A 23,398-nucleotide genomic window follows, 5' to 3' on the forward strand; every position below is an offset into this window, starting at 1 on the left:
TATGATGTCCAAGTAATTTAAGATTTTTACGGATTTTAATATTTTAAATATGTTAAAAAACAAACGATCTGAATAAATAAAATATATTTGTTTACAACTTTAACTAAATTAAAAAACAATAGAGGTTTTCTGCCTTGATTTCTTTACCGCGCTACTTTAAATTCTTATTCAATCAAAAATTTTATTCTTTACTCCTTAATAGCGGATGTTGTTTAATAATACCTAATAAAAATAAATAAATAAACGTGTTATATGGTCTGGTCTAAGAAAATCGGCTCCACTTCAGCTTTTTTTTCTTCTTTAATAATTTATTAATGAAATTTAACACAATTCACTAAATTCAAGTGCAACTTTAATTCTATACATTTTTAATATTTTTTTATAAACAATTTGTTGTTTTAATATGCCACAACTTCCTGATACTATTTATTACACCAATAAAATACAAAATGTGTCATTTTTAATATACCATATCAAAAATTTTAAATAAAATGTTAAAAGTTTCAATTTCAATTTTGTTTAGTCCTCAAGACGACACGAGGCTACACAGTTGCTGAATGCCTGAACAATAGATGAACACATTAAGGGTTGGTGAGGGTAATCTTCATAGCACTTCAACATCTGCAGAATTTATATAATACTTATTTTTTTTATTATTTTTAACACGAGTTTATGCTTTCTTTTCATCATTTTTGGTTACTTTGTAGTATTACGACTCGATTTTTCTCATTACAAAATGATCTAATATGATTTCTTAAAGATATATGACTACAGTCACTCATACAGATATTTAAGGTCATGGTTAACATTTCACTTTCATGCTTTTTAATATTTCCTTATCATAGAGTAAGCGTATATAGTAAAAAGGTAAAATTTAAAAAGAATTGAATTATTTACCTTATCGCGCCAAGTAGAGCATTTTTTTATTCTATTAATTTTACCTTCAGTTACTTTAGGTATGTTAAACAATTGTCTGGTTTTTTCAATAGTTTTTTGATATTCTGTTTCAACAATTTTATTAATAATTTGATGCTCATTTTTTAAATAGTCAATTCTGTGAGACCAATAATCCTGTTCCTCATCTTGCAATTTAATACAATTATTGCGATCTCTAAGCGCTAACTCAGTAGATGATTGCTATTAAAAGAAAACTTAAATTAATTTTAGTCAAAATAGGCAGTCAAAAATCAATAACGTAAAGCCTACACATTTATTATGAGTGTTGATTTGAGAGCGGCTATATATTTTTTTTTAATAAGACAAACAAAAAAAAGAGGTTTTTAATGTTCATATTCATAAATTTTAAACCATCTTCATAATAGTTAATACATTTATACTAGAATGGTCGTATATACGCTATATATTCAACCATCATCATATGTAATCATGTAAACTGATATATGAAAAATGTAAAATCTATCGAAAATATATAGACATACAAAATAGTGTATTTACAACATTTCTTTACTAACCACTTCCAAATCGCTTAATTCGTCTTCGTCCTCCATAGGTTTTGGAATATTTAAAGCAGTGTTCATAGTAAATGTATTATTAAAACTAATACGTCTTGTGTCTTTGCTTGATATAGTACCCATTTCAGCTAAAATTTTCTCTTTATTTAAATAATTAATTAAATGTAGACGACATAAAAATGTAATTTTGTGTTTTGATAGATTTAATTTTAATTACCCAAGTAAATCATTTAAAGAAGTCTAGTTGCCAGATACTTTTAAAAAATATTAAGAACGAAGTTAATCAAATACGTAAACTCTTCGAATATAGTTTTTCGTTGGCTTAAGAACTTTAAATTTACTCACAACATTTTGCTATAAAAAGTTTCGTAACGAAACCTTGTCTTAATGTACCTTTTTTGTAATGGAAAGTTGAGAAAAAATCATTCTGTTATTTTTTTTTTTTGTTTTGTCTGTATTAAAACAAAGAATCCAGTCTGAACTTTATTGATATCATATTTGATGTTCACTAATCAGTAAGCAAATGTCAAGAGTGACACGACTTGCCTAGTACTATGAAAATAATGTCGTAATAACAATATATTAAATTATATATAGGTACTTCACTATCGAAAGTGTTAATTTTAAACAAGAGTCTAGTTATTTTTGCAAATTACATGAAAGTTTGAATACTGATAACAAAAAAAAAATTAAAGGTATTCGAATGTTATGAACAATATTTCGTTGAGTGATCATACTTGCTATTTATGCACATTACCTACTTGCATTTTTTTTCTAAAAATGTATAACTTCTACTTTACTTTATTACTATTATTACTATAGGTTAAAACAATAACAAAGTGAAAAATGTCGTTATATGATGATCTTGATACTATAAAAGCCCGTACGTCTGATAAAGTCGCAGGATGGTCTTCGGGAATAAAACTTTTGCAATCTCAATTACAATTAAAAAAGGCTGCTGTAACACAACCAAAGAGAGAAGCTTTGCGAAGATCTAATCAGGTAATATCTAGTGACAAAATATGCTTTTTTTACTTAACTTATACTCGTGACTTCATCAACGTTATTGTACATAAAAATGTTTTCGTATGTGCAAGAAACTACATATCACTGAACATAGAGATAATGTTCATGTTTCTTTGAACGTTATGTGAAAATAATATTCAGTTTTTTTCAAGGGTTGAGTATATAAGAAATAAAATTTAGAAATAATATGATTATTAAACAATTTTTTTTATAGGTACTAACTCCTGTAATAGACTTGAAAAGTAAGTCTAAGGATGATGACGAGCCTAACACGAATAGCCCAAAAATTCAACCAAAAACAATTACAGCTACTTTGAATGTTCGTGATTTTGATTGGAATGTTGCAAATGAATATGATCCTATGTGGCCTAATGATTATGAAAAAGTAGCCAAAGGTGAGAGATTTAGTATATGGATTCATGTTATTCTGCCACCCCTTGTATCTGACGTGGTCTATGGTTTATTATTGAAATTTTTTTTTACAATTTTATAACCTCTATCAATATTGTGCTCGATGCAAAGGGTCTTGATTCTGATTGTCTAGCTTGAATTTGACTCGATATGGTAAAATTTGTGGTATAATTTGTCTTGCAAAGTACTTATATGTACCACATAGAATCTCATCATATTTAAGGGTATTCTTTTATACAAAAATCTTAATTATATGGCGTCTTAGGATCAAGATAAATTTCCCTTAAAATATGGTGGTATTTATATAACAAATTAAAGGAAGTCTACATGACATTTGATCCCCTATATATGACTTTGAATCAAATGTGACTTTGTATTTTCATGTGTTTAGGTTGAGTATTCATAAATAGTCTTTTGTTTTTGCCGAAATAAAAAAATATTCATTTATTATGAGTGTCAGTTTATAGGTAAAATAGGAGATTCCTTATTGTTATTCTTCATTAACATTATTTATAGAGAGATAATTACAGTAATACAATTTAATATAACATTTTTACAATTAGAAATGCAAGCTAAAAGGCTCAACCTAGATGGAAGCAATGAAAGAACTGAAAGGAGTGAGAGATCAGAAAGGAAACGTAAAACAAGATTTAATGATGAAGAAGATGTTATACCAGAAAAAACATTAGTGCCAATGGTTGTGTACTCAATTATAATGTGCAGGTTGAATACAAAATGTATATATACATAAACATAATTTTCTTTTCAATTAAACTTACAACAGCAACCTGAAGAGGAAGAAGTGGAAGAGAAAACCAAACGGACGGCAGGAGTTGCTATTGCACCGCCACCTTCTTTGACTATAGAGAGTCTCTCACCCCCACCCGTCATACCCACTCCAACTGCAAGCCAAGGTTTCTCACTTGGTGGCTATGGTGCTAGTTCGGTTGCAGCAAAAATTATGGCAAAATATGGTTTTAAAGTACGATTTTACATCTTACCATGAAAATCATATCATAATGTGAAAGGAAATAAACTTTTTTACATTGTATCCTCTTTATACACAATTTGTAATGCATCAAATTCTGTATGATTGAAAATTTCTAGGAGGGTCAAGGTTTAGGCAAGAAAGAACAAGGAATGTCAGTAGCATTGCAGGTCGAGAAAACCTCCAAGCGTGGCGGTCGCATTATTCACGAAAAGGACAGCACAAACATGATGCCACCTAGTTTTGCCATGACATCATATTCAGGACCAGGTATGTAGTTATAACTGTCCCCTTGTTACATAGAAAGTATACATATATCAATCAATTCAAATTAAATCAACATTTTTTTCAAATACTTTTTGTTTGATATAAACTACGTCTTATTATGAGAAGATACGATAAGTATTACTGTATTACTTGTTTTCTGTTTTAGACTCACCAAATGCTTCAAATTCACCACATTCAAGACAGGAACCGTCTATTACAGAAATAATGAAAACACCAAGTAAAGTGGTTTTATTAAGGGTAAGATATGATTTTACTTAAGTTACTAGTCATGAAGTATGTGTAGTAACTGAGGCTAAATTATACAGTTGGTGCTTGATATAATAAATTGCTTTGTATACTTTGTCAGAATATGGTTGGACCAGGTGATGTTGATGAAGAACTTGAGCCAGAGGTCAAAGATGAGTGCAACACCAAGTATGGTGAGGTAGTAAAAGTCCTGATCTTTGAAATGCCCAACGCACCAAGTGATGAAGCTGTCAGAATATTTGTGGAATTCAAAAGGATTGAAAGTGCTATTAAAGCAGTTGTTGATTTGAATGGGCGATTTTTTGGCGGAAGACAGGTCAAGGCTGGCTTTTATGATGTAGAAAAGTTTGCATCTTTGCAATTAAATGAATGAGAAGATTGTAAAATAAATAATATTATTCCCATTATGTATTATTAATATAACCATTCATAGTGAAACCTTGTTTTTATTAATATTATTATTTATTAATTGATTAAAGTAGATTTGCTATAATTAACTAAAATTAGAATAAATATGTGAGCTAAAAACAATGATATTACTTGAAAACCCTTTCTTTTCGAATCTAAATATTAACATTATTTCTAATAACGAATAGTTTTAATTAAAATCATTCCAAAAAAATAATAGTTTGTTTATCTTGGTAATTTGGTTTGATTAATAATAAATCTTAAATAAAAAAAGTTGTTGAATATGTGATTAGAAAAATGTTTCATTTGATTTCTTGTCATACAATAACTTAAAGGCCGATAATTTAAATAAAGACTATATTTATCAGAATTAATACTGAAGGTTAGTATTAGTATAGTTAAAATATATATTTTTCAAAAGTTATAGGTGGTAATGAACACAACAATTTTTTAAAATTTATATCTGAAAACAATCCCGAGTCAAGAATCTGGCTGACTATCTTAATAGAATTCGTATTAAATTACTACAAACTATGATAAAACTTTAAAGCCGTATGCGCCATGCCTCCCACTCGCGCGTTATAATTTCGGGATGGTCATTCGGGATCTTGAAATTAAGTATCCTAAGTTACTTTTTATTACATCAGCTACCTGCCAATAAGTCCCGTTAAATGCGGTTCAGCCATTTTAGATATTAGCCGAAACAAACATACACTCGTATTGGGTTTACATATATATAAAAAAGTAAGGGTTTATTATTAATTTAGGGTTGTATTTATTTTTTGATGCCACATTTAAAAAAAATAAAAACAAAAAATTTCGTTCAAAAATTAAAAAAAAAAGTTTAAGGGTAAACAACCCTTATCACTAAGGGGCATGAAAAATAGATGTTGGCAGATTCTTAGACCTACTCAATATGCTTACAAAATGTCATGAGAATCGGTCAAGCCGTTTCGGAGGAGTACGGAAACGAACATTGTGACATGAGAATTTTATATATAAGATGAATACTGCCGAAGAGGTTTTTAAAAGATTAAAATTTCAAAAAGGATGATTTACAGCAAATATTTGATAGATATGTTAAGAGTTGAACTTTTAATCCCTAATCGTTCTCTATCATTAACACATTATTTTAATGAAAAAATAACTTTCCGTATGGACGTCGGAATGACGTTTAAAGAGAAATTAATATACTAAACTTAAAAATAAAGATATGGTCATCAATCCCTAGGGATAAATTAATTTCCATGTTAAAAAAAGATGTAAAAACATCCATTCACAGAAATTTCGGATTTAAAATATTAGTATGTATACTAATATATATGTTTAATATAAATATAATTTAAGACTGGTTAGAACAGATAGTGTAAAATATCTTCCTGACGTTAAGATCGTGTGTTAACTTTATCCAGAGAAAAAACGTATATACATTCCAATAATTATTTTGAATATCTAATTTATTTCTTTGACATACATTATTTCGTATTGTTTTTATTATATTATAGGACACCAGATTTTATTATATTATAAGATAAGAATCGGTAACCTGTTTGGCAAAGAGCGCATGTTTTATTCTTTCCAACTATATATTTTGAACTTCAAAATATCGGTTTGCAAGAGGTAAATATTACCAAAATTAACGCAGCAATAGACCAAAATGTTGACTCCGGTTTAAGAATGTATTGAGAAAAGTAATAATCAATTCTATTGATAGGCTAATTTTGTTTGTATTATGTCTTATTGTGTACCCATAAGAAAGATTCTGTACTCTCCCTGGCTTTAACGGGACGTAATTTTACAGATTATAACAAAAACTGTCATTTGGCTTTTTTTTATGTCAATAATGAAGTTATTCTTATCAGCTCTTTTTTACATTTTATAACTTATTAGAAATGGTGTGTGAATTTAATCGTGTAACTTGTATTAGAATAAACAAGTAGCTGTAATCGATACTAATCTTTATGGCTTAATGATATATTCGTTAACAAAATATACAAGTGAAGTGTCAATTCTGTAAGCTCAATACCAAAGCTAATGGTAATAAGTTTATGAAAATATGGCTTTTTACACCTGTAACCGATATAGATTGATAGTTTTAATAATGTTGGCACTGATTATGTGGCAAGGCTTCAGGTTGTTTTTAGTAGATAAACCAAAACCTCATGTAATAGAGGATACCTCACTGGTATGTAAATTGTTGGTATTAAAATATAATAATTCTTACTATATATAAAAAATTAACATATTGAGTGACTTTCAGAATATATTACGGTTAGAAGATGACAAATACAACATACACAAACAAGACAAGATTAAAATAAGAGTTTATTATGAAGCCCTGTGCCCAGACTCAAAACATTTCTTCATAAGGCATTTGTGGCCAGTAACAGAAAAGTTATCAGATTTTATAGAAGTTTTTTTGGTGCCATATGGCAAAGCTAGTGTGAGTTTTATTTTTAATTATGGTTGAAACTTATTAATATTAGTGTTGTTCTGTAAAATGATAATATTTAAAAAAAAAATTGTTTTAGTTACATTATTATATAATTTATGATTTTATGTTCCATCATGTTTTTTTTGATTTCTTGTGCATAAATCTTATATTTCAATATGTACATTTCAATATAACCATGTTTGTCTTTATAACTTTTAGCATAATACTCAATATGTAATCTTAAAATAAAACTACACCATAACTTTTTTGCTATTTCCAGACCAAAGAAGAAAATGGCCACTACTTTTTCCAATGTCAGCACGGCGAACAAGAGTGCTATGCTAACAAGGTTCATGCATGTGCAATTGATGTACTTAATAATCCCATGATGGCTGTCAAACTTGCCCAGTGTATGATAACTGACAATATGGATGCTGATGAGGCTTTAGCTAGGGTAAATATTAATATATTTATTTTTTGTCTAGCAAAGATCGTTTTACAGCTATAAGATCAATTAATACAGTTTACAACAGACAGACAAAAATTGTAGAAAATTTTATTTTGATGAATGTACCATGTATATATATTCATATGGATTTAGTAAAAAAACAGCTCTTTCAATATTACAAACAGGTGTTGCAATTTTATTTATATGTATAGTATTAATAAAACTATTCCATTTGATGAATTAAGGATTATAAAAATAGAAACAAAAATACTCTGGAAATTATCGATACAGGTGCTTTGGATAGTTTGCTAATAGGAGTGTAGGTAGTAAATATGTTTCGTGTTTTTAGTGTGCAAAACCGATGAATGTAGATCCGGAGCCAATCACAAATTGCGCTTTGAGTGCTCACGGTTCAGCTCTCCTGAAGAAGCATGGTGACGACACAGATATGATCAAACCAACATTTATACCGACCATTACTATGAATGGCTCAAAAGACAACCAGCCGGCTATTCTTAAGAATTTTCTTCTTGAAGTGTGCAAGAAGATAGATATACCGTTGCCGCCTCCTTGTTTGTGACAAACCAAACATCAACAACAGAGTTTAAGACATCTCCTACTATAAGCTTATTCTCTTCAATAATTATACACTGTAGACAACCTGCTCGGACTCACATTATGTACTGCTAAGATTTTGAATTTTTTTTATCCTTTCGTTTTATAGAATTTTTATAATTAATCTTTAATAATTAAATAATATAGATGTAATGAAGTCACAAATTTCACATTTCCAGAGATGCTCAACTACAGATTTAGTATCATGTTTGAATGTACAAATAAGTACATATATATTTATTAATAAAAAAAAAAAAATTAAAATTGGTTCCTCTCAAAGTATTAATATATTGTATAGGTATATAGGCTAGCCTTTAGCTTAAACAAATTATGTAGCCAATTTTATATAACTTATTTTATTATTACCAATATTTATATTATATTTTGGTTGTGTTTTCGCATTTAAATCAAGCACTTTTTTTTTGGTGCTGATACTTTTTTTATAATTGAAGTTTTTTTTTATAAATAAAATTAAGGTTGGTTGTGATTTTTTTATTTCTTCATATACTTGTATTTTTTTTTTAATTCCGTAATATTTTATTATAGCTTAATAATATTTATATAATAATTAACGAAATAATACGAAAATTCATAGTGCTTAAGAAAGATCTCTGTAACCTCTTTATAATAAATAGATATTGTAACTGGTATGATTTGTAAATGATGTAATAATTATTCGTTCCAATCATTACTACAGTATTTTATTTATATTCCCCAAACTCATGGACGTGACACATAAAAGGCCACTGAATGTTCCTTAATGTTGAAATATTTTACATATCTTCGCTATTCCTGATATTTGAATAATTAGTAATTAAGTGTAGTTAAAATTGTCAGGTGTCACCTGTGTAGCCACCGGAGCAAGTGCCGTGACAATAATGAGTGTTGGTTGGTATAAAGTACAAATAGAGGCGAGGGTACAGATTAAAAAGTAAAAACATTCTCGCGCGAAGCGTTGCAGGGATCGGAACTCTTCGAAATAAAGCATTCCTCAAACCGTCTACGAGTAAACCTTGAATAGCCTGAGAGCCTGGCGATTATCAAGAACAAAGGCATTCGTGACGTCAGTAATTCTGACGTCATGCTTTTTAAAAAACACAATGTGCACATAAATTTTACATGTATTTATTCGTTCATAGATAAAGAGATATGATGCAATAAAAAAACCAGACAGGAATTTCCATATTGAATGTTTCATAAAATTTACAAAATAAAATAATAATTATTACATTTAAATGAAAGTAATATTTTTATTTTCATAGTGTCAGACACTTTTATCTCATTTTTCAATAATTACTGTCGGTAATCTAAAAGGATTAAAAATAAAACTGATAATTTCGCGAGTCAAACTCAATATTTAGTCTTACACCTAACCGATTGACCTGATATTAAGAATAAAATCAGAAAAAAAATATTTTATACCAAGGAACTTATAAAAGTCAGCATATATACCAATAGGCTGTGGATTAAAAGCGATAGCAATGATAATATAGAAAGGAAACTACAATTAGGTAACTCAGAAATTTCATTTTTAAAAGAAACGTTTCGAAATTGTGTTAATTTTAATAACAATAACTATGTCCTTTGGGCGTAGCCATAACAATAATGTCGAATATACAAAAAGATCTACTACAAAGTGGTCATTTGGATTGAGCTTTATATATCAGATTGGTTGGACCAATAATTAATGAGCTTTCTTGTTTTCATAGACTAACATAACTCAGGTTATATGGATCAGGATATATCGATAAGGAAGAAATAACCCATAAATATCTAAACTGAACATCCGAACGATATGAAAACTGCATAATCTTTACACCTAAATACTCATGACTCGATTATTCGAAATGACTAAACAAACCTAACAAAATAGACCAAATATTTTATGTGCTAAATTTTTTTTTGTTCATGAAGTCATCAATACTTTGCATTTGTTTTTATTAAAAAATATATTTTGTCCTAGTTACCACGACAACTATACATTATAATTAATCAACACTGTTTATAGTCAGTGATCATGTAAGAAGGACCGATTCCTTGAACAAAAAAAAAATTGACCATTCATAAAGTCCATTGAATCTTTCGGTGTTTTATTTTTTTGTTTTATTTTATTGATTATTCTAAGTAGGAATTATTAATACTTTTGTATTTTTTTTATTACATTGACACAGGATTATATTAAATAACAATCTGAATTTTATCGACTGATTTTAGTAAGGGTAACTCCATCAAGTTATAAAAAACTTGAAGACAAAATTATCGACAGTTAGAAACCAATATTGCAAAAGGGGTTAAATAAAAGCTGAAGTAAATTGAGTATGATATCAAAGAACCTAAAATAGTGTAAAAGTGAAAAAAAAAAAAATACGAGATCATTTGAGTGGTATATTATAAAAGTTTAATAGTAATCACTTGTGCACAGAAAATATCATAGTAACTGTATCTGACTTTCGAAATTTTTATCAAGCTTGTCTCATAGGATTTAAATATATTCGTCTTCAATTTCACGTTTATAAAAATAGCCTGGTATAAAGACGCTTATCTGTTGGATGTTTGAATGTTAATATTTCTTTTTTTAATAATATTTCTTACGTGTGTGTTTTTATGATACATCATATTGGGTATTTAGTAGATATACTAATTAAATTAGAGGAAGGTTATTAATTAATTTTAATGTTGGATTTGATTCAGACCAAATTTAAAATTTAAGGGTTCTAGTTTGTCCTCTTTGGGCATTATAAGCTCACATTAAGCTATAAGTTTTCTTAAAGTACAGACAACCAAAGAAGTTTTAAGCAATAATGAGTGTTATTATATGTAGGTATTTAATTAATTTCTTTTTTAAGATTTTCATAATGTTTGTTTAAGACCAAACAAGTTTATGTATCTATTTTTAGTATTAATAAAGTTGTTCTTAAAATTCTTTACATTTTTCTTGATAATAACGAGCGTCTTTAGTCATTTCAGATTAAAACTCAGATGGAGTTATGTCAGCATCAATTTGCTACCGTCTAAATGGCAGACTACCTTTGCTCCAAAAACCATTTCAAACTCAACAATAAATCTTCACTGAAATCACGGTCTAATTTCGTAAAAGCCCCGTTTCGCTTTGCTAATTAATATGAATGGCATTTGCATCCGGCTTTTTCTCGCGTAGACCATTTCCAACTATTGTTTCGCAAAGATCCTCACAATTTATTCCTATTTTTATCAGACTGCATCGCGGCGGAGAAAGCCATTGAGAACAATAAAACATCTTTTGGGTTACGATGAAATGAAAAGCTTTTGTTCCCTCTAGACAAATCAGTGTTATTTATTCTAAATGATTAGTGACGAAGAGCTGAAATGTATAACATTTATTAACAAAACGTTTTAATTATCGGCCTGAAATACTACCAAAAATTGCTGAGAAATTTATTTTTATAACAAAATAGTTCCTAAAATTGTCCTAATCAAATCAATTCATATTTAAAGATTTGAAATTTAATTATTAGTGGGGTTTGCTGTAATTAGAACTTATTGAATAAGTTTTAAGTAATTCAAATAATTCTTCAACTATTATTGTGAAACATTCTGAGAATATATAGAAGTGTTTACTATTTAGTAAATTAAGTGTATTTCAGCTGGGAACATTTATTTGTCCTTCCGTGCCAATTTGTTTCCGGCAGTATTAAATGTTAAAAATTGTCAAAAAAAAAAAAACGCCTTACTACAAAAAACGTAGTTAGTAATATAAATTGTTTGTTAGTCCAAGAAACAACAGGTAATCTTCAAATTAAATCATATAAGAGTTTGTTTTATATGTGATGTATCTTATTAATATGAATAGGCAAGTTACTTTATTTGAAAGATATCGAAAATAAATGCAGTTCTATTTTATCAGAAAATATTTTTATTATATTATATTGTTGTTAGTAAATTTTAAGTTGATTTAATGTTTTAATTGTAGCACGTAACTTATAGAAAGTAGTTTTAACGCTCTTGTCAATTTAATATAAATTTTTTTCTTTGATATTTTTCTGCTAGTAGAATAAGTTCGGTTTTAAATTTACAAATCGCATAAAAGGACGAAGCTTAACGGAGCAATAAACTTAAACAAGTTAAATATTGTTTATAATGTTTTTATCTGGAGGTATCACAATATAGACAGATCGAAAAGTTATGCAAAAATATTAAATGTCAGCTTTAAATAAGCAATTTTGAATATGCAATAAACATAGCTGTATAATACCTGTCGGTACATGTTAATATAATAGCTGCCGGTGGAGCGCAAGTCGTGTAGTCTCATTAAAACTTTCCTCAGACTGGGCTTGCACGTGTTTTTAATTTTTATCGAGAGCACTCGTTAGCGGGCGCGGGGTACATGCTGCGGCTTCCTGCTTTGATTGCGGTAATGATGTCTCTTCAGTCCCAACTCCACTCATCTCTCTTCACTATCTTCAAATTATTTCTTTACAAATTGATGCATTTTTTTAATTAAGAGACTTTATGTCCATAAAGAGATGTAACATAAAATGTCTAGAGCGCCAACATATGGTGCCTGCGTCCGCTCGCTTTTCATACCGTGACCGTCAAAGTAATACTTCTCTTGGAAACTTACTGAGTTAAGACTTAGACGTTAATTGTAATAAATTGTCTAGAGTAAGAAATAAATGTATTTAAAATAATAATTACATATTCAATATTACATTCATATTCTTAAAATTATTTTGTTTTAAGTTTCATTCATATAAATCAAAGTAAACTCACGAATTTTTAAATGACTTTTGATTAATTCTAAAGGAGTGTTGTTGGTATAGGATGGAATCTTTTTGTGTGATCTTGTGTGATCTTGTGTGATTTTAAATATAATCTACATATCGAGATAAGATTATTTCTACTACTGAAATTTTGGACAATCATACATTTAACAAAGATTGGTAACAAATAGATCATTGATTTTAATAGTGACAATTTAACACACTACAGGACTAAGTATGAAATGAATTCTAAAAAGATCTATATTTTTGTACCTACAAAATAATATTCCTTTTATAATGTTACGATTAATCATTATTATTATGTATCGATAAAAAAATATTTCAATGCTAAACCGGATTATTGATTTTTTGAAAGATTGTGTATATTTTATATTGGAATTGGTGTCTTGGAAATCATTTGTAAATTTTTTAATATCATATAAAAATAATAACCATCAAAACAATACATAACATCTAAATTCTATCGTGAACAATTCAATTCATGTAAAACAAGAATTTTAATCGAGCATAACTTAATATACATTGAGGTGTTTGTTTGTTGTTATCTTTACCTATGAACAATTATTTATAAATATATTTAAATTTTAAAACAATAGTGATAATGTCAACATCTTAGTACAGAATTATGATGCAGAGCTATCAATGGCTTCTGGTTATTAATTGTATGTCTATTTATTGTCATTCAAACTTTTAATACGTACTTAATACAAAAAGTAAGTGCTACATATAAATCACTGTACAGTCGCAGACGTGTTTAGAGGTCATGGAGTTTGTACGTGCCTTTCGGTAACGAACTCAAGAAGTCTTTATGTACGGTCAAGCCAGGTCATAATATAAGATCATCCGCAGTATATAAAGGAAGCGATGATGCATAAGCGTGTTCATCTGCATAGAGAATGGATGCAGCCGACAGGGGCCAACAAATCCGCTTATCACGGTCACTGGCGTTTCCTACGCCGGCCTGTACCGATGCAAAACGGCCTTAATGGATTTTTCATGTCGATTGCACTCTGCATAAGTGTGCGTGCGAGATTATGTATAGGTTGAAATTGAAGTTTTATTGTAAAATATATTTTAAAAATTTTGAATCTAAAAATCAAGATAAAACATGATGACACCGCTTTTTCGAATCAATTGATTTATATTCATTATACGCATTATCCATAATCATATACATACACATATATATGCTTTAATCAAGGCGTGTAAAAGAAAAGGACATTCTAAAACAACTTAAGGGAGAAGAATATAAAATATAATTTATATTCTTTTATGTGTTTTTAGGTTACCTATGGGTTTCGACTTGACTATAGCTGTTACCCCGATTGGCTTTGACATTGTCGTCTGCGAGGGAAAGCGGGAAGGAATACAAAACTCTTTTATACTCATTTCAATTTAATATTTTTTTGACGGAAGTTTCATCTCATCAATATACTCAGTAGCAATTTCTGTGTTGTATCACATAAATAGACTATTATAGGATTGAGTATTGAAAATGCTTTATAATTTTGACTTGTCTGTATAGCGTCGGAAGTAAGCACAGCATAATTTTCCAAGCCATCTTCAGACCATTAATAATCATTAGGACTGATATCCTTTGGCTTATTGTGGCGACGCTTTAGGGCGAACAACGTGCATTTTGACATTAATTTTATAATGTTGGCGCGGAATACAATAGAGTCCTCTTTGATGAAAATTAGTCCTGTTCAATTTTCCTGTGCAAAGTTGTTAATGACATTAGGTATCTATACAAATAAAGATTAACTATGTCGTATTATAATTACCATATGCATAATATCTTAAATAATTTTAAATTAAAAAAATGACAATCAAATGTGAAACTATTAACAAGTAACTATTCCCATAATAACAGGATGGCTGCCCAATCATTTATGCAACGGAAAGTTTACGCCTCTTAATTACAGCTTTGTGATATAATTGCTGTTAATATGCTAATTAAAGCCTTTGCACAAGCGGTTATACTTTATAATTTGTTCGCGATGTTGCTGCATTTACTGTATAAGAAGGACATGTTTTTTTATTTCGCGGTAATGGCGCGATGCCTTCCCTTTCGCTGCTTCTATACCTTGCGATGCTCACACTATGTTATGGAGCAAAAGAAAAACCTGTAAGTATATTTTTAATTAATTTGATTTTTTTTTTGTTTCAATTACTATTTGTAGAGTATTCGATTTAAAATTGAAACTATTTGCAGTAATTTTTTTTATATAAATTTATTTTGTATGGTAGAATTTCGTCTAAATCCATCATAATTACTGTCACATATTTCATACTTTAAATGTCATAAACCCCGTCATATCTCGTTTATGAGTGTAATAATTGTTGAAGACAGATCAAGAGTGAGACAGTCAAAGCTCAAAGAGCAATTCCCTAAGCGTTTTGTAGCATTTTTACTAAATTAATCTTTTACAACCGACCTTCTTATTTTCTCTACAAAAGTTAAGATATGTGGAGGAATGGATGTGTTCATAAGTTTTCTTGTTCATAATTCTTTCAGTAAATGACAGCCAGTTATGTATTATCTTTTCTAATTCTCAGAGAGTTATGATTGTTTGAAGCAATTATATCTAACAATCGGTTACGATTATTACTGTTAATATTTTACATTAAATGAATTCATCTATTTTGCTTTGTTTTAATAAAGAAACATTATTCTGGGATATCCTTTTATTAACATAAGCTCTTTGATACTAAAAAAAATATCAAAAAAATTTATATGTCAAAACGTAATATAAAGACAAGGGAAACGATTCTATGTCGTTTAAATTAATATTTAACGTTGTGATACAACTTGATGTGCACTGGGTTGGTCCCCGCGGAATTCCGACTTAATAATATTCTTTGAGAATGTTATGTCATTTTTAATATTGGAGTGACTTCTTTGCTTATGTTGTTCACAAAAGGAAATGTATGTGAATCAGAAAAGTCTAAGGGACTTGATAATGAAACGTAGGTAACATTCAAAAAGCTTCCAACGGGTGTAGGTATAAATATTTATAGTTTTATGCCATTGGTTTTGTTTTCACAAGTTCCTGCATAGTAATAACTTATGGAATATTTTGCGGGATTGATTAACTTTTTGTATTTTTTTTTTATATAAAGATATTTCTTTTTTCTATTAATTTTTATTTATAAATCTTAATTATAAAAATTTTCTTTAATCACCGTTTCATAATTTCTAATGACATAAAAATATTTTACTGATATTTAATATAAATAGCTTCGTAAATAGAAAAGATTCGGGAATGATATTTGGCAGATTAATTTCGTTTCGGTCCGACGTTAACTGTTTTTAGCCCCTTTTCAATATAAAGCTTCCCGTTCAAACGTTTTTTTTGTATCAAACAAAGATCTGGAAGGGAAACTGAAAATTGATTTTACGTAACTAAATTGTATTTTCAGGAACTAAGTGAGGAAATCAAAGAAATAATACAACATGTTCACAACGAGTGCGTCGGTAAGACCGGGGTGGCGGAAGGTAAGTTGCTAAAGGAACATTTTATTTCCGTTCACCTTTGTTCTTTATTCATAGACGTGGTATTTGATTCTTTGAAATATAAATGCATGATAATATTAAAACTTGTTTTAAAAATCTCACCCAGTGTAAAGACGACTGAGTGTTTTAACAAAATAACCAGGAAAAATATTTTTAATTTAAATAAAGCTGTTCAATACATTGTGTCGTATTAGAATCGTAATCGTAATGAAATGTAACCAAGATAAATCCGGAAATATGGTTTGATTTAAATGCTTACAACTCGTTCAAATAATATAAACCTCCTACAGTACACGGGCTATATGCAAAATTAAACCAGTATTCTTATTTTCGTTACATAAACGAATGTAATTCTTTTTTAAACTGAACTCAGCATTAAAGATTGCATCTTTAAAAATTGTTAACATCGTCTAACTATATTTTTTTAAATCCGTTTTAAAATTACCTCTTTATTTATAGTTTTAGACTGATAGTGACTAAATTGTATATTCTATGTGAGTTTAATTAATTAAATTTAAGCACATTAGAGACGCGTAACGCTATAATTTAAGTGGTTTTATTACGATCAAGTGAATTATTAATTTATGGGACAACATTACAATATCCTTAAGTGTTGTCCTATATTTTGTGATGGTAATTTTTGTTTAGTATGATATTACTGTAAACGATATGTCTTTTGTTTGTGTTTATAACAGTATTTATCTTCACTTGCCCCCAGAGGATATAGCGAATTGCGAAAACGGCATTTTTAAGGAGGACATGAAACTGAAGTGCTACATGTTTTGTTTACTGGAAGAAGGGAGTCTTGTGAGTTATTTGATTTTAACTAAATGTTTGTTACTTTTTATAATATTATTAGTCAAAAGTAAGGGTATAAGTTAGCATAAGATAATAAGAATGCTCGAATGAAAGCAATTCGATACGGGTAGCAGTTTTTCAAGAGTAATTTATGTTTATATATACATCTATATATGTAAATATATAAAACAAATAGTTTCCTTTTAAGAATTTATATATATTATTGAAAACAAACCCACGAAAGAAAAATAAAAAGAGAAACATGAACAGGATACAAAAAAAATTAAACAATACAACAGAAACCGGATTTATCTTAGATTGTTTCAGTGAGTAGCTGTAGCCTGTAGGTGGTGAAAGATTTACACGAAAAAATAGAATAAATAAATATAAAATAAAAGACACATATTATTTGATAAAGTCTCGAAATATTAGCTATTAGTACATTTAAAATTACTTAATGTATTATTTTGTTTTCAGGTCGACGACGACGGTAACGTTGATTACGATATGATGGTCAGTTTGATACCAGACCAATACACAGACAGAGTCCTGAACATGATAAACGGTTGCAAACATTTGGGTATGATAAATTTATAGCAAATACATCATATACTTCAGTATAAGCTGTCCTAATAAGATTGTTTTAAGAAATATATTCCTATCATTCTAATTGCACTTTAATCTATAGAAATTGTGACTTAGAAACTGTTCCAATTCTTTTTGTCATTACATTTTGAAAGGTCTTATAGTATGGATGCTCATGTTATTTAAATGAATACGCTACAGATTTATTATTTACTTTTTTCTCTAGACACTCCTGATAAAGACAAATGCCAACGAGCATTTGATGTTCACAAATGTTCATACTCCAAAGATCCCGATGTAAGTTTAAATATACCTTTTACAGAATTTAGAGATTGTATGTATAAAAATTAGAATATTTTCTATAATAACACAAAAATGTATTAAAGGTACATTTTTCACTTTATTAATACATGTAATATATTTAAGAAAAGTATATAAATTATGACTTTTTTTATTGACAAAAATAAAAGTTATTAAATTAAGTTAATCGGTGCATTTTTTAAATTTTGTTTGCGGTCGACCGCTAGAATGATATGTAATATTTTATTTCAATATTTTTAATAATTTTTAAATGAGCAAAGCAGGTTACTTATACGTTTAAATAAAAATGTATTAGTAAAGACTTAAAATAAATTACTAACAAAAATACTCAATATGAATGTCAAGAGATTACATATTTCATTTGTTTTATTTGTGGGTTTAGCCCTTGAATATTACAATTATTTAAGTAAACCAAACATTAGCGTCTTTTTTTAAATATAGGTATAAAGAAACCTAAAATTTTGTTACGTTTCTTCCATTTAATTAGTGTGTAAAAATTAATGGTCACCTTTAATTGATTAAGTGCTATCCTAATTACTATTTTTAATTACTTTGCACCTTAAAAGTATATTCTTTTTTATCATAAAAAAGAGATGCGGTAGTAGTGTGTGTGTGTGCTGGAATGCATGTGTGTAGTGCGTGTGTGTATTTGTTTGTAGCGTCGTAGCTCTAAAATAGAAGGACGGTTTTTGGTGCATTGGTGCTTAGCTAAGCTTAATATTAGCAGTGTGTCTTTTCAAAAATGATATAAGGCATTTTTGGCATAAGATTAAGTGCTAAAAGACTTTCAGTATAATGACGAAATGAAAGATAATACATGGTTATTTTTTTAATTTGATAAAATTTTATTATAATGGAAATTCGCTACATACATACAGGCGAAATAAGAAACGTTTTTGTACATGTAACATTTTAGATTAATTTATTTGGATATTATTTTATGTGAATTTTGTTCTTTTCAGTTTTATTTCCTATTTTAAGGACGTGTGACTGCGGGAAAAGCGTTTAATAAATCACTTCTATTTATGTAAATTTGTTTGATTTAATATTTTTGAATATATGTCACGGTAATTTTGTAATTTTACATCTTTAGCAATATCAGAATAGAAGAACAAACTTTTACTGTTTGAAATAAAGTAGTAGGTGCATCCTCAATATGTGATTATTTATGAAATGTTGTTTTATATTGGATTGAAAACTTGTTAGACTGCTCTGTGACCTCGATCACAATGATGATTTATTCCATGTCTAACGCTTTGTTATTTGATGATATAAAACTAGCATCACGTTTCGGGGTTTTAACGCATCCCTAATTAGTTTGAGTTATAAATTGAAAGCTGCAAATATCACACGTGTTGCACGTATGTGCAGTCATGGTCGACTATTGAATAACAAAACAAAGAGATGAAAATGAATACTCGCGGAGTGTTAGCACTGCGGTTACGTGGTTAATAGTTTAGTTGTAATTTTTTTTTATGCGGGATACTTCAACCATTTTTTTTATATGTAAAAACAAATAGAGTTCCTTAATAATAACAAAAGACGATAATTTTATTCTTAATTCAGATATTAATGTAATCCATACTTAAATTATAAATTCGAAAGTAACTCTGTCTGTCCGTCTGTCTGTTACTCAATTAAATTCAACTACTGAAACAATTTGCACGAAATTTCGAATAGAGATATTTTGATACCCGAGGAAGGACATAGGCTTACCCCGGGAAAATGACGCATTTTCATGGAAAAATTCAGGTGGGCCGATCGCTTTTACTCCTAAACTACTGAACAGATTTAAATGTAATTTAGTAAGGAGATAGTTTGAGACTTAAGAAAGGACATGAGTTACTTTTGACCGTTGGAAAACAATGACCATGGGAAAAAATTTTTTGACCATGGGAAAAATTACTTTTCTGGCCAAGGACAAAAAACAAAAAACATCGTATATAAAAATGTATTGCAGTAACCTATCTTCCTCTTAAAATGTGTTAATTTAACTTAACCTATGACAATCACACTTAGTATGGCCTCATCCCATCTCGGCACAATTCAAACATACGTACAAAAAAGTACAGCTCAGGTTTTTTCATACTACTATACAAAAAAACTATCCAATGCGGACGAAGTCACGGGTAGAAACTAGTATCAATATATGTCTTACATCCTTAAGTAAATGCTGACAAAGTATTGATTTGCAAATTATGCATATTAGAAAAATATCGTACCAGCTTTATGGTAAATTGATTTGAAATGTGCAATCGCATACAATGCTGTTTCACAAATCTGAAAACGGATAATTTTCTTACGGAATAAAGAATAAATTTAATGTTACATCTTCGCATACCATTTTGTATTGAAAAGAAAGAAAGTATATTGACGTATATTACTTAAAATTTTAAGTCCCGTTTTCTACAGGTATCTGTATGATTGTTGTTTAGTTTGAGTTCTGGTTGAGCAAATAGATATATTTTACTAGATCTGGTAGGTTAAAGGAACTGTCAGGAAACATAAATGTATGTGTTGAGAGGGAGGTTAAGCTCCAAACAGTTTCCATACTTAGATCAAAGATCTGTACTGAGCAGAGCTATTTAAGACGCTTCTTGATCTGTAGAGAAAAATTAATTATAAGTTTCAGTAATTATCGTGGTTTTGAGTAAACTAAAACATGTAAGTTTTAAAGATTTGGTAACCCGATTGAGGTTTTAGATACGTATGAGTGAACAGTATTTCGATTTTTCCATTTATTTAAAATTATTTAAGGTTTATTTTGAACCTTAATTGACATCGTCGATTTTGTGTTCCGATAAGGCTGGAATAACATTTCTGAGACCCGACATGAAGTAATGATTGTTTTCTTCTTTAAAATTTAGTGATAGCTGATATTTTTTTCCAACAAAATCGCAAACATGTGAAATTAAGGATTAAACTCTTAATTTGTGTATAGGATTAAGCACGTTCAGTAATATGTGTAATGTAGAGAGTGTGAAAGAAACAGTCCACCAAAGTTTTTACACTGTAAAAACATAGTATTGTAGGTAAAAAATATTCTTAATGAAAAACAAATACATTAATATATATATATATATATATACCAATAATTTTTCGAATGGGTTTTTGTTAATGGATTCGCAAACATCTCGACGGATTCAGTGAATCAATATATTTTTACAGACAAATAAATAACCTTATTTATATAGCACATTGCATTTAAACTTGGAGTTTTTTGTCATAAATTGCTGAAATTCTGTTGGATTACTGTTTAAATAACTAATGGTAATATGTGTTATTCATCTGCATTATTATATAAATAAATAAATCATTTGTTATATTACCGTTCTCCATATTGTACAAAAGCTCTTAGAAACTCACTATAATAAATAATAAAAAAGGCTCACACATCACTCATATATTAAAATTAGAATTTTGAAATGTCTGTGAAAAATAATTTCATGAAACAATTGTGTGTGTATGTGTGTTATAAAATTATCATAAAATTCTTTTTTTGTTTAAATTTGTGATAACTTTTGACGTTTTCATATAATTTGACATTCCAATTTAAATTATTAAGTTTTTTTTTATTATCTTATTAGAGGAATCCGACAGTCCAAAATCGACTGTCTCATTTTCAGTCCTTCACTTAATATTAGGCGCATTGGCTGTCCATATAATTTCTGTTTTTTAATTAAAGAAATTTGATGGTATCATGTTGTGTCAACAGTCTGTATGTAGGTTAGGTGCTGGAAAAGAAAAAAGAAGAATGCTTTTTGTAGTGAAAATTATATTAATATAAATATTTAATAAAAAAATATTTTTAAAGTTTCGATTTTCGATTTATTGTTTTACATATATGAAACTCAGGATAAAACGGAAATAATTTAATTTACCTCATAATAAAACCATGAACACTTGTAAAAGCAACAGTTTTTATAAAACCGATGATATATCGCGTGCAGACATTATCCCTTTTCCGGTAAGATGAAAATACTTGTAAATAACGACGTAATTTGGCGGTAGCCGCGGGCCTTCGGTTCGTATATTTTTTCGCGAAATCTTTTCCAAGTTTATTCAGATTTTAAAATAAGTATAAGGCTCAACAATTAATTTGTTTCACGAAAAATTATTTTCGTAAGGAAAATAAATGAGTTCGAATCTTGTAAGACGTATAATTGTGGTCTTTAGCGAAAACGAATTCAAAGAAATATTCTCGTTAGGAGTTAATTCCAAAAATTGGGGTTCTCGTTCTAAAAGGTTAGGGAATACAATAAGATTCTTATAATTACTTCATTCAAGGTTAAGGATGAAAAATAACAAATAGTAGGTACTTATTCAAATGAATATTTTCTGAGCATCTGCGCTTCAGATGATTGTATAGAGACCGCAGACAACTTGGTACAGTGATTCCTAACATGCCGAAATAAAACATACAATATTCAAATTACAATAATAGACTACGTTATTTAACAGCAAACGACATTCAAAAGACGGAAAAACCGAGGGTCGGAACATCTGCACATAAAGAGGCAATTTGGAGATTGCCGGGGGCGCGCTACTGCCACAGAGGATTGTACTCAAATGTATTCAAAATTAAAAAACGAGGAAAATATTTCTAGAAAATTCATTGCGGTAAAATAAACAGCAGTGGCTTGTTACTGTGGACGGAGTAGCGAACAACGCCGTGGGACCGTCGTGGAGGGTTGTCGCTATGTCGGCTGCCTTTGGCCAAAAGCCTATCCGGTCTTTAGTTCAACCAGAACTTGTATTTCTTAACAATAAACAAATAACAAGAACAATATAAACCTGGCAAAATCGTTTCCGGTCATATTAATAGCATGAAATTCACCAAAATTTCTAAGGTTAAATTGTAGTTACTTTATTGAAATATAATTGAAGCTCAAAGATATTGCTTGGTACATAGGTACGTACCTATTGTTTGCATTAATTATCTTTAAATAAAAAAGTATTTTATATTTTTTATTACAGTTTAAACATTTATTAATTTGATAGAATATGAAGCTGCGGAACAGAAAGTATTTAAACATTAAACACATGATTGTCTTTTAAACTTACTCTTTTCTATTTTCTAT

At 28.9% G+C, this 23,398-nt stretch overlaps 4 protein-coding genes across 5 annotated transcripts; 3 read left to right on the plus strand and 1 right to left on the minus strand.

The window, feature by feature from the left end:
• Positions 1-67: 67 nt before the first annotated feature.
• On the minus strand, positions 68-1,703 carry LOC116778042 (uncharacterized). 2 transcript variants are annotated; one of them, XM_032671900.2, is made up of 3 exons: positions 1,473-1,703; positions 898-1,137; positions 68-561 (listed from the first exon to the last, which is right to left on the minus strand). In XM_032671900.2, the coding sequence occupies exons 1-3, from the start codon at positions 1,593-1,595 to the stop codon at positions 520-522; spliced, it is 405 nt and encodes a 134-aa protein (XP_032527791.1). In that variant the 5' UTR covers positions 1,596-1,703; the 3' UTR covers positions 68-519. The 2 variants fall into 2 exon arrangements, with proteins under 2 accessions (XP_032527791.1, XP_032527782.1); XM_032671891.2 differs by having other exon boundaries at positions 68-621; positions 1,473-1,701.
• A 293-nt stretch (positions 1,704-1,996) lies between these two features.
• LOC116778023 (splicing factor 45) lies at positions 1,997-4,869 on the plus strand. The gene is made up of 8 exons (XM_032671868.2): positions 1,997-2,167; positions 2,295-2,474; positions 2,713-2,893; positions 3,473-3,606; positions 3,694-3,891; positions 4,017-4,167; positions 4,331-4,422; positions 4,532-4,869. The coding sequence occupies exons 2-8, from the start codon at positions 2,319-2,321 to the stop codon at positions 4,802-4,804; spliced, it is 1,185 nt and encodes a 394-aa protein (XP_032527759.1). The 5' UTR covers positions 1,997-2,167; positions 2,295-2,318; the 3' UTR covers positions 4,805-4,869.
• Positions 4,870-6,671: 1,802 nt separating this feature from the next.
• LOC116778032 (GILT-like protein 1) lies at positions 6,672-9,027 on the plus strand. Its single transcript, XM_032671879.2, has 4 exons — positions 6,672-7,024; positions 7,100-7,282; positions 7,554-7,727; positions 8,071-9,027. Exons 1-4 carry the CDS (start codon positions 6,896-6,898, stop codon positions 8,299-8,301), a joined length of 717 nt encoding a protein of 238 aa, XP_032527770.2. The 5' UTR covers positions 6,672-6,895; the 3' UTR covers positions 8,302-9,027.
• A 6,038-nt stretch (positions 9,028-15,065) lies between these two features.
• Positions 15,066-19,343, plus strand: LOC116779039 (general odorant-binding protein 83a-like). Its single transcript, XM_032673184.2, has 6 exons — positions 15,066-15,224; positions 16,520-16,595; positions 17,332-17,420; positions 17,889-17,991; positions 18,223-18,293; positions 19,280-19,343. The coding sequence occupies exons 1-6, from the start codon at positions 15,156-15,158 to the stop codon at positions 19,295-19,297; spliced, it is 426 nt and encodes a 141-aa protein (XP_032529075.2). The 5' UTR covers positions 15,066-15,155; the 3' UTR covers positions 19,298-19,343.
• Positions 19,344-23,398: the final 4,055 nt, after the last annotated feature.

The sequence above is a fragment of the Danaus plexippus genome, chromosome 6 (assembly GCF_018135715.1).
Source record: "Danaus plexippus chromosome 6, MEX_DaPlex, whole genome shotgun sequence".
Taxonomy (NCBI): Eukaryota; Metazoa; Arthropoda; class Insecta; order Lepidoptera; family Nymphalidae; genus Danaus; species Danaus plexippus.